At 60.4% G+C, this 10,094-nt stretch overlaps 3 protein-coding genes across 3 annotated transcripts; 2 read left to right on the top strand and 1 right to left on the bottom strand.

Moving 5' to 3' along the window:
• Positions 1–3,120: 3,120 nt before the first annotated feature.
• EMIHUDRAFT_244991 (hypothetical protein) lies at positions 3,121–6,979 on the top strand (the record flags this gene model as incomplete). The annotated part of the gene is made up of 3 exons (XM_005768899.1): positions 3,121–3,138; positions 5,790–6,401; positions 6,944–6,979. The coding sequence occupies 3 exons, from the start codon at positions 3,121–3,123 to the stop codon at positions 6,977–6,979; spliced, it is 666 nt and encodes a 221-aa protein (XP_005768956.1).
• A 33-nt stretch (positions 6,980–7,012) lies between these two features.
• On the top strand, positions 7,013–7,710 carry EMIHUDRAFT_118982 (hypothetical protein; the record flags this gene model as incomplete). The annotated part of the gene is made up of 2 exons (XM_005768900.1): positions 7,013–7,313; positions 7,385–7,710. The coding sequence occupies 2 exons, from the start codon at positions 7,013–7,015 to the stop codon at positions 7,708–7,710; spliced, it is 627 nt and encodes a 208-aa protein (XP_005768957.1).
• A 1,035-nt stretch (positions 7,711–8,745) lies between these two features.
• EMIHUDRAFT_244993 (hypothetical protein) lies at positions 8,746–9,987 on the bottom strand (the record flags this gene model as incomplete). The annotated part of the gene is made up of 2 exons (XM_005768901.1): positions 8,746–9,870; positions 9,937–9,987. Coding segments are annotated over 2 exons (1,176 nt in total), but the record flags the coding sequence as incomplete, so codon positions are not given.
• Between the last annotated feature and the right edge of the window lie 107 nt (positions 9,988–10,094).

Raw genomic sequence — 10,094 nt, forward strand, 5'->3', positions numbered from 1 at the left:
GGGATTTTAAGGAGAGGAGTGTGATGCGCTAGCCGTCGCCCACCCTAGGGAGTCTGCCTCTTCCTATCTCTTTTCGCAGTCTCTCGCCGATTCTCGCTGCAACCTTCATGCCACCTCGCGGCCGTCCCACTCTCGTCGTTCTCTCCCTTGTCACTTCCTCCTCTGTCGCGTCATTCTCTTCTGCCTCGTCCTGCGCCGCCGCCGCCTGCCGTTCCCTTGTTCTCTCGGCTTCTTTCGCCTTTCGGCGCAGCTCCGCCCTCCTTGCTGCATATCCTGGCCCCTCGAGTCTATCGAGCTCCCCTCGCGCAAGGACCACATTTCTGACTCCCACTCCGATCATTTGCCTGCAGGTCATGTTGTTGCTCAGGTCCACTCTCTCTTCGAACACTCGTGCCTCTACGGATGATGCCGGCGCTGGGGTCCCCTTCGGATGCATCGTGACATCTGACAACTGAATTTCCACTGGTTCGTCCTCCTCGGAGTCATCTTCCCCGTCCTCCTTCCGTTCGGCTCTTCGCTCGGTACGTTCGGTGTGGCTCACCCTCCATGCCGTGAACAGGCGCTTTATCCACCCTATATTCTTCTCTCGTTCCTCTGCCCGTGCCTTGGTCTTGTCGTTGTTTCGCACCCATGTCTGTATGGCAATCGAGGCTGCCTTCCCCACTACCTGTAGTTCACTCGTCACCTCTCCCGCGAGCTCCCTTCTCTTTCTTTCGGGTATGGAGTCCGTGAGTGCGGGTAGCGTGCAGGCAATCACGGGCGCTATTTTGTCGTACTCCTCTTCGGCGAGCGCTCCAAATCTAGACCCTTTCGCCTTTAAGGAGGCTGCCCTCGCTCGTCTCAGGAATGTGGCGGTGTCTTTTGAGTCCGGCGCCTCCCGTTCAACTCTTGCTGTCGCCCTCGCTGTGTGTTTGTCGAGCTTCCGCATGAAGTGACGCGCCTCTTCCTTATTTCCAGCGCAGCTGCCGCTCAGTATGTGCGCCAACGACGCCTGTGGTGGCTCACTGTCTTCTTGTTTCCAGTCGTCCCAGTCTTTCAGCTCCCCGCGTCTCCTCCTCGCCTCGCGCGCCTCTTTTGTGGCCTCATCCCTAGCCGCTTTGCACGCTCTGCATCCCCAGAACGCACTTCTCGTGGCGGGGCCCCTCATTCCCCGCTTCTTTTCCCCCTCTAAAATACGCCTGTGGTGCGCCCCATGTGGCACCCCGACCTGTTGTCTCACCCTGGCCCCCAAGATCGTTTTGGTCGTCACATTGTGATCCCCAGGACGCCGCTTGCCGTCTCACGCCTTGCGCGTGCATTAGCTCCCGCTCCCATGTGTGGGGCATCTTATCGTGCCACACCCAGCTGTCGCTCTGCTCGCCTTCCCATTCGCAGAGGTACTCCCATCCGTGTTCGTCGTCCTCCGTGCCTCCCCCGTAGCAGGTCGGCGCCTTCCTTGCCGCCTTCACCTTCCGCACCCTATCGGGCGCCCTCCGTTCCGTCTTCTGTCCGTGTGCGCGCTCTTCTATGGCCGCCCACTTCCAGTATTGTCGCAGCTGCGCCCACTCTGGTCGCTCCAGCTGCTCCGCCAGCCTCTTGTATTCGCTATGTTCCGTTGTGTTGTCTTTGAGGCCATAGACTCGCTTCATTTGCGGCCACGTCAACACTTCCCCGGTGCCCCATTCTGACACGTCCGACCATGTCGCTATCCCGTGCTTGGCTAGGTTACGTGCAAAGTCACACGCGAGGCCTTGGTTATTCCAGCCATGGCTCCTTGTCTCGAAGAGGAGCGGGCCCAATACTCTCTTTCGGCTCTCGGTCGTTCTCCACGCCTCGGGTCTGAGCGGCCCCTTCTTGCTCTCTTCCCACCCCGCTGTCGTGACCGTCTCCACCCCACACCTCCATTTTGCCTTTAGATATGCTTCGATCATTAGTTCGTCCGAGAGCTCCCTTTCCCAGTCCCAGCTCGGCTTCCACTCCAGCGGGTTGTCACTTCGGCATCCCAGCCTCCTCAACGTGTGCGCTAGGCTGCTCTCCACGGCCACCCTCGCTGGTTCCCCTTCCACCGCGCTGAGGGCCCGGTCCACTTGATCGATCAGCGCCGCCGCTGCGTACGTGTACGCGTGTTCCATTCCCATCCCTCCTCTCTCCTTCACATCGTATATTTGTAGTCGCGGGATTCCTACCGAGTACCCTTTTGCGTTTAGGGCGCTCGCCCTCACTTGTTCGATGCTCTGGCAGTCTTCCCATGTGATGACCCCGTGGACCGGCCGTAGTAGCCGATAATGCCGCTCAGTGCTAGCGCCATGTTGCGTCGGATCTGCTCTCCTGTCAAGTGCGGCAGGTTGCCTATGATCCAGATTACTCTCTTGCAGTCCGCTACGCACCGCTCCCTCATTTCCGTCTGGCCCTCGCCGTTTGCCCACCCGGTCCTTAGCTCCGTTCCGAGGTATTTGTAGCTCTCGTCTCCCTTCAGCTGTGGTATCGGCATGCCATCCGGCATCCTCATTTCGTAGCCCTCGACATCCCGCTCCTCGTTGTTCTCCCAGTACGTCGCTGACCATGCCGATTTCTTCTTCTTTTTGACCTGGAGGCTGTTGCCACAGATCTTTGTCACTAACCAGGCACACTCTAGCGCGAGCTGCATCGTGGCTATGTCGTTGCTGAGGAACAGGCCGTCGTCGGCATAAACCAGCTGCGGCACGTTCTCCCCCGCCGCTGTGAATTCAAATCCTCTACACAGCTTGCTGACTGTTCGCTGCATCACGGCTAGCATGAGCTTGCTACGTGCGGGCGAAAGGAGGCACCCTTGGCCGAGGCCTTGTTCGATGGGGAATCGGTCGCTCAGTCCATAGCCCGTCTCGTATCTGCCTTGGAGGCTTGGGAGCTCCTCCCCAAGTCCCTCCCTTAGCGCTCTCATCACAGTCGTCACGTCGGGCGGCACCCCCGCCCATTCTTCCACCTTCCATTGCACCTCGTGCACTACGCTCATGAAGTAGGTCCCGAGATCGATGTATCCTCTTACGCACATCTTTCGCTCTATCATGCACTCTTCTGCGTGCAGACGTGCGGTGAGTGTCTGCGCTGGCGCATTCTTTCCAGCTGTGAAGCCGCATTGCGAGCCGGGGACCACTCTCGCGCATGCTCTATCATATTCGGGTAGGAGCATTCGCATGAGACCTTTTAACGACTGTGGCTGGACCCAGAGGTCGCGCCTTCGTTCGAGCTCCTTCGGGTCCTCCCCCGGCTTCATCGCTAGCATCGCAATCCAGTCATTCCATTCCCGCGGATACGCTTCTGTCTCGACAATCTCTACCAGCAGACGCCAGTAGTCTTTTTGAATGTCCTCCGTTGCTATGCGCAGTAAGTATCCGTCGAGTAGGTCCGAGCCGACCGCCTTGCCCCTTTTGAATCGTCTTATGGCCTTCTCGCACGCCGCCCACGTGAGTACCTCCTCCTTCAATCGTTCCGTCCCCTCGCTCGATGTGGGTTGTCCCCCCGTCTCGGGTTGGGTCAGTTCTAGCAGCTTCTCTACCGCCTTCATGTCGACCTCTCGCCTCTTATTGATCTCTCGCCCCCTTTCCGCCGCCGCCGTTCTGATCGCCCCCCCCCGGACAACCTTTCGCTTCATCACCTTCTCCTTCGTTCTCGGGCATATCACCTCTTCTTCTCCCTCGACGTACATTGCTCTAAGCTCTCCCCCCCTCGCCTTCCTTCCCGCCTCGGTGTGTACGATGTCGAATACGGCGATGTGTACATTGCCGTGCAGTTCGACGACCACCTCTTCCATCTTTTCTGTCAGTTTCTGTCCTCTCTCCGCCTCACATGCGAGGAACTCGGAGGTTGCCTTCCCTATCTGCGTCTCGCACTCCTCTAATAGTGCTTTCCTTCTGTCACTGTTGGACAGGTCCGGCGTGTCGATCTTCCGCAGTAGGTTGCTGAGGCATTCTTGTGTCCAGAATCCCTTTCCTCCCCATTTTCTTGTGTAGGCCGTTTTCAGCGTTCCGCTCCATTTTCGGACCGCGTGCGTGATCCGTCTCCACTTTGCTATCTTCCATCGCAGTCTCTCCCTCTGCGACATGGGGGGTCGTCCTCGTCGTTGGGTGTCTTGCTGCCCGCTTCCCCCTTGTTCGCCCCTATCCTCGTCCGTCCCGTCGGTCTGTCCGCCCTTATCCCCTTCCTTTTCTAGTCGCAATTTGTCCTGCGCCTCTTTTATCACGACATTGGCGTGGTCTGTGAGCGCCTTTGTCATCGCTTTCAGCCTTTCCGCCGGGGTCGCGATTTGTTGCGTTTGCATCACCGTGTCGTAGGCTTCCTGTACAGTCTTCGAGAACGCCTCCTCGGCGTCTCGGTCCAACTTTCGGCTGACTCCTTTCGGTCGGTATTCCCGATTCCCCTCTGGGTCGTCCGCCCCATAGTACTCGACTGCCACGATTTCATGGTCTTTCCCGCATACGCCTGGCATGGTGTGTACGCGTCCCATCACATTCGCTAGCTCCGGGGTGACTATCCAGTTGTCAATTTGCGTGCCCGCCCGGTACGTTGCGTCGTTCGCCATCGCTCTCAGGTCTCGCCCCACTTCGGTCAACATGCTGTTGAACATCCTGTCTGAGAGAGTCCGTTCCTTTTTGCCTCTGCCTCGTAGGAAGGCCTCCGTCTCGGCATTGAAGTCCCCACCGATCATGTATTCCCCATGGATTTTGTCTAGCTCGTCACTTAAACTCTCCCACGCGTCTTGGGCGGGGTCCTTTGTTTCCGTGCCGTCCGTCCCTCCGCCCGCCGCGACCATTATCTTAGCCTGTCCCCTCACTGGCATGTAGACTCCTATCTGTGTCCACTCCAACCCGCTTGCCACGTCCTCCATCTCCACCCTCACGACACGACCTCTCACCACTTCCTCCATTGCCACTTCCCGCTTCCCGTCTCTCTTTGCCTGCAGGTGGTCCGGGTCCCACACAATCAACACCCCCGCTTTGAGCGCGCGCGCAGCCGGGTCTTTGTAGGCTGGGGTCCCACACGCCTCTATCCCCTGCGTCCCGAGGTATTCTATCACTTCGCGCATTTCTTCCTCCCCGAGGTGCGTATCCGCCAGCGTGGCGAGCCACACCCCTCCCTCCTTGATGTATCTGATGATCTCCACCAACTTCTTTGTTGCCTCCCGTCCCGTGTTGCGGATCGGTGCGCCTCCCCCCTCTTTTAGTTCCCGGATTTCCTCCATCGCCCCCTCTATGCTCTCGAGGCCCCCGCCGCAGACGTTTGAAATGGGCTTGTCCGTGCGCCTTCTTCCGTGGCGCCTTTTTCTGCGCACCCTTGCTCATTCCGTTTCCGTGGAGTGCCTTCATGAGTGCATTCCACTCGGCGATGGGTATGTGCCATGTGTAGGCCGCGGGTATTCCCAGGTGTGCCAGGTCCTCATCTAAGAGGGGCCTCATCCCCAGCCGTTGTGCTCGCGCGTCCGCCCTCTCGAGCGGGCTGGAGGCGGGTTCGACTGCGGGTACCCCGTAGAAGTCCAGGTCTGGGTCGAGCTTCCCTCGCCCCTTCCGCCGCACGTTCCGTCGGTGTCGCTTCCACTCCCACACCCTCCTCTTTTTTGCGCGGATCGGGAGGGCGGCGATCTCTGCCCCCGTCCATGCTTCGCGTCCCCTTGGCGCTGGGCGCCGTCTCCCGCGTTTTCTTTTTCGGGCGCGCCGTCTGGCTTTTTCGCTTCTTTTCTCTCTGTGCGGGGGGTCCTCTGGTTTTGCGCGACCGGGGCTGTGAGGCGCCTCTGGCTCTGCAGCTGGCCCCTCGACTATCTCTTTTTGATTTCCCAGGGCGACGCCATCTCCATGCTGCGGAGCGCGCGTCCGATTCGGCTGGCTCAGGCCGCCACCTCGCGGCGGATCTTCTGGGGCCGCGGCAGCTCGGATCCGCCGCGGCCGCTCGCACCGCCAGAAACGGTCGACGCGTGGATGGCCGACTCCACACTCATCGACCCGGGCCTGCCCGTCTGGCGGCGCGCAGAGCTGTGGCTGACGCTGCGCATGCTTCACGGGCTTGACCTTGAGGACTTCCTTCGCGGTGCGTCCGGCGCCTACCCCGTCGTGCTGCGGGCGATGTATAATCGCGACTGGCCAGTGCTCGAGCCGCTGGTCTCGGAGCAGTGCCTCGACGCGATGCAGGCGACCATGGAGGACATGGCGCGGAATGCCCAGCGGGTGGACCTGGCCGGCGACGAGTCCGACTTTCAGATGATCTCGTGCCGCCTGAGCCGCGCCCAGATCCTGCAGAGCGACAGCGAGACGCCGGCAGGCTCGTGCTTGCTACACGTGAGCTACGAGGTGCAGGAGCGGTACACCATCCTCGATTGCCACTCGGAGCAGCCGCTGCCGCCCTTTGACGGAAGCGCGAGGGAGCAGAAGTCGACCTGGGTGTTTTCGGGCGTGGTCACGCCACCCACCGGCGAGGAAGCCTCGGGCAAAGGCGAGGGCGAGGACGGCGGCGGAGGCGGAGGGGCGCGGGATGAGGTGGAGCATGGGTGGCGGCTGCACTCTGTGGTGTGATGCGCCGGGCGCGGAGAGTGTTTTTGGTCCCCAAATCCCTCGGTCCTCCCTCCTTCACTTTTGTCCTTGGTGCTTGGAGCACTTGGACACTGGTCACTGCGCCGGGGCCGGGGGGGGGGCGGCGGTTTGGCCCAACGCATCCGCGGCCCAAGCCCCCAACCCGGTCCGCCGGTCCTCACTTTTCTCTTTTGACTTCTCGCGGGGCCCCTCATTTTTTCTACCTTCCTCTACGAACAAAAGCCTCTGTCCAACGGTCCGTTCACAGCCTTGTTATTGAGAAGAAAATACGTCCTATAATGGCGCTTTGGCGCTGAGTGTGCGCTGGTCTGTGAGAGGTTGAGGTGCGAGCGAGCCCTGGAGGCCCTGGGGATGGGGGGAAACTACCCGCGGGCCTAGAAGGCCCGAGCGCAGGGGGGTGTTCACAGAGAAAAAGAAAAATTGTGCGCGGAAAAATCCAGTAAACCACCCTCTCTCTGCCTCGCTCCGACCCGACCATGCTTCTCGCTCCTCCCATGCTTCTGCCACTCGTTCTTTCCCTGACAGCATGGGCGCCGTATCGTAGCGCGCTGCCGAAGCTGGTGTCCGGGAGGCAGGCTGTGGCGGCCAGAGCGGCCGCGGCTGTTGCCGCCGACGCCGACACCGTGGACGCCGAGGCGGATGCCTTCTTTCGTAGCATCGACGAGAATGGTGACGGGCTCATATCCTTCGAGGAGCTCTCCAACCACCTCGGCAGCTTGGGGTATGCGACGGGCGCTATCGAGCATGTGGTTGACATGCTCGACCTAAATCGCGACGGTGCCCTCTCCGTTAAACACCCGGTGAGATGATGGCACGGAGATGAGATTTCACACTGCGTTGCGCCACAGGCGAAATCTCGCCCGAGGAGCTGCGCGAGAGCTTCAGGCGGTACGACGATCCCGCGCTGCGTGCCGCCCTGGGACTGAGCCTGTCTGCTGCGGATGCCGTCTTTGATGCGCTCGACGCAAACGGCGACGGCGCGATCTCCAGGTCGGAGCTGGCCGCATACCTGAAGGGCAACGGCTACGGCGACCCCAAGTACCGCTGCACGGCCGACGCAATCTGGCAGATGCTCGATATCAACGCAGACGGCGCGGTCTCTCGATCCGAGCTGCGGAGCGGCTATCTCACCTACTCGGCGCTGCGAACGGCGCTCGGCATGGGGAACAGGTGATACTAGGCTCGAGATGGAGAGTCAAGGTGAGTGGAGATGCGTGTGTGGATGGTGGTTGGTGACGAGTTGTGGTACAGGGAGATGCGGTTGTATGTCGCCATGTACATCACACGAGTGTTCTTCTCTCAACCCGCGTCTATAACTCTCTATATTGTATATAGAGATTAGTCATTAGACTTTAGAGGGAGTACACACGGCGACGGGGCCGTTTCACTAGAGTATCTCTCGCTCATTCCCCAGTTCCCCACTACCCTTCTCCCCTTTCCCCCTGCCCGTAGGGGGCCCACAGCGCCCCAAAATCCACCAGTGTGGGATTTCGCGCAATCGCTTGACTCTGAAAAGCTCGCTATGTACCTTTCTGAGCGCTGTGGTCGCCGCAGACTGGCTCCGACTTGACGGGCGCATGGAGACGTGATGCCTCCATGCGCCCGTCGCGTCGAAATCGACTTGCAGCTCGATGGTTTGCCGAAAAGGTACATAGCGGCGTTTTGGGCGACAACAGCGCTGCGACCGCGAAGTGGCGGTGGACATGCTCCCACGGTGCCGACGCGGCGCCGGAGTGGCCGGCGCTGCTCGCCGCGACCACGACGGCTACTCCGCTGCTCCGGGCCGACCCGTCCTACCCGACGGTGGCACTCTTCCACGTCTCGCTCACGCTGAGAAAAATTCTGAAACGGCGTGCAGCATAGTCGCCGACGAGTCGGTCCGCGTGCCTCCCCGTGTCGCGCATCGTTCTCACCCATCCATAAACTCACTTTGGCCTCACTAAAGCGATGCCTCAATCCTGAATCCTCAGATTTTAGATTAGGACGCTGTGGGCCCTCTACTGCCCGCGCCCCGGTCCGGGGTAGAAGAGAGACTCTGAAAAGGGTGAAGAGAGAGTACGGGCTACGGCTCTCTACACACACCTTTCCTAATATAAGAGAGAAGAACGTACAGTATGTTAGCGCTGCACCTGCATTTTGGGCACATGCAACCCATGGTCCATGCTGAGACGCGTCCCTATAGCACCTATGTTTCCTAGCACCGCTCTGCCTAGTGAAGAATGAGGTCCCGGTTGGAGTGCCGGGCCTTCTTCGCTTTGTTGCGGCGGCGGAATGCTCTTTGAACGCGGGCGAGCGACTCCTCCGTCGTCAGACGCGACTCCCCGCTGCGCGGCGTGATGGAGCTCCAAATGGCGGAAGCAGTGCTGGGAATCGCTCCCACTGATGTGGTCCTGGGCAGTTTGACCTCCGTCTTTGACGACTTCCGGCCAGACGCAGAGCCTGCAAAGTCGCCCCACGCAAGTGGCTGCGCCGCCGCTCGAGCAAAGTCCACCACGGCGCTCGCAGTAGCAACCGTGTCCGCGTCGTCCTCGTCCATGGACAGCTGCTCGCCAGCGGGGCCCTCTCCAGTGCACACTGCCTGCAGGATGGACATGAGCCGCATATTGAAGTCGTCCTGGAAGGTTGCGCACGGCAGGTCGTTGGGCGGGTAGAGGAAGGGCTCCTCCATGTCGCGCGCCACCTCGTTGAGCCCAAAGTAGGAGAGGATCGTGACGAAGGAGAGGGCTGGGCCGAGGATCATTGAGCAGACCCACATCGAGTAAGGGAACGCCCCCTCGATCTTAGCCAGCTGGTCGATCTCCGAAGTCCCCCATTCGTCTTCAAAGTGCCCGACTTTGGCAACGGTCACGAGAGGGACAATCGGAATAAGCAGCAAAAGCATCGTTGCCACCATTTGCGCGTACGGGAAGGGGAAGGGGGTGTCCTCCACCTTGCGCGCCTGCGCAAAGGCCACCATCCCCTCCGAAAGCGCCTGGTACACGCGGGAAAAGACAGGCGGGTCGACGGCGAGGCCGCCGTTGAAGCGGCGCTCCGTGAGCATGCGGCAGAGGCGGGCGTGGACGAGGCCAACACGATCAGGCGCGATGCGCAGCCTGCGCGCCTCGGTTGCAGAAACACCTCCGAAGACGGACAGCGGCGAGAAGGCAAATTTCGCTCCCGAGGGATGTTTCCGTTCCTTGGAACGGAGATCGGTGGCTGCCGTCGCCTCGGCACTGCCCTCGTCGTCCTTCTCGTCGGCGGCGGGTGCATAAGCGTTTGCACCATGCTTGCTTCCACCGTGCTTACTTCCATCTTCTGACGACGTCTTGGCTGCTTTTGCAGCTCGGCTTGCAACCTCAGCAAAGCGATGTCTAGGACTGGTGCCCTTGGCGCTGTCACCTTCGACAGGCCTCGGTGGCACCCGCAAGCGCGCCGTGATGTTGGTCTGAGTCTTCGCAGAATTGATCTGCTCCTGCTTGGCGGCCCTGGGCGTATTTTCTACTCCCAGTGGGGGGCCTGGGCCCCGGGCCCCCTCTTGTTTTCTGTTTTCTGTTTTTGTTTTCTGTTTTCTGTTTTTCA

Source organism: Emiliania huxleyi (assembly GCF_000372725.1).
Source record: "Emiliania huxleyi CCMP1516 unplaced genomic scaffold EMIHUscaffold_442, whole genome shotgun sequence".
Taxonomy (NCBI): Eukaryota; Haptophyta; order Isochrysidales; family Noelaerhabdaceae; genus Emiliania; species Emiliania huxleyi.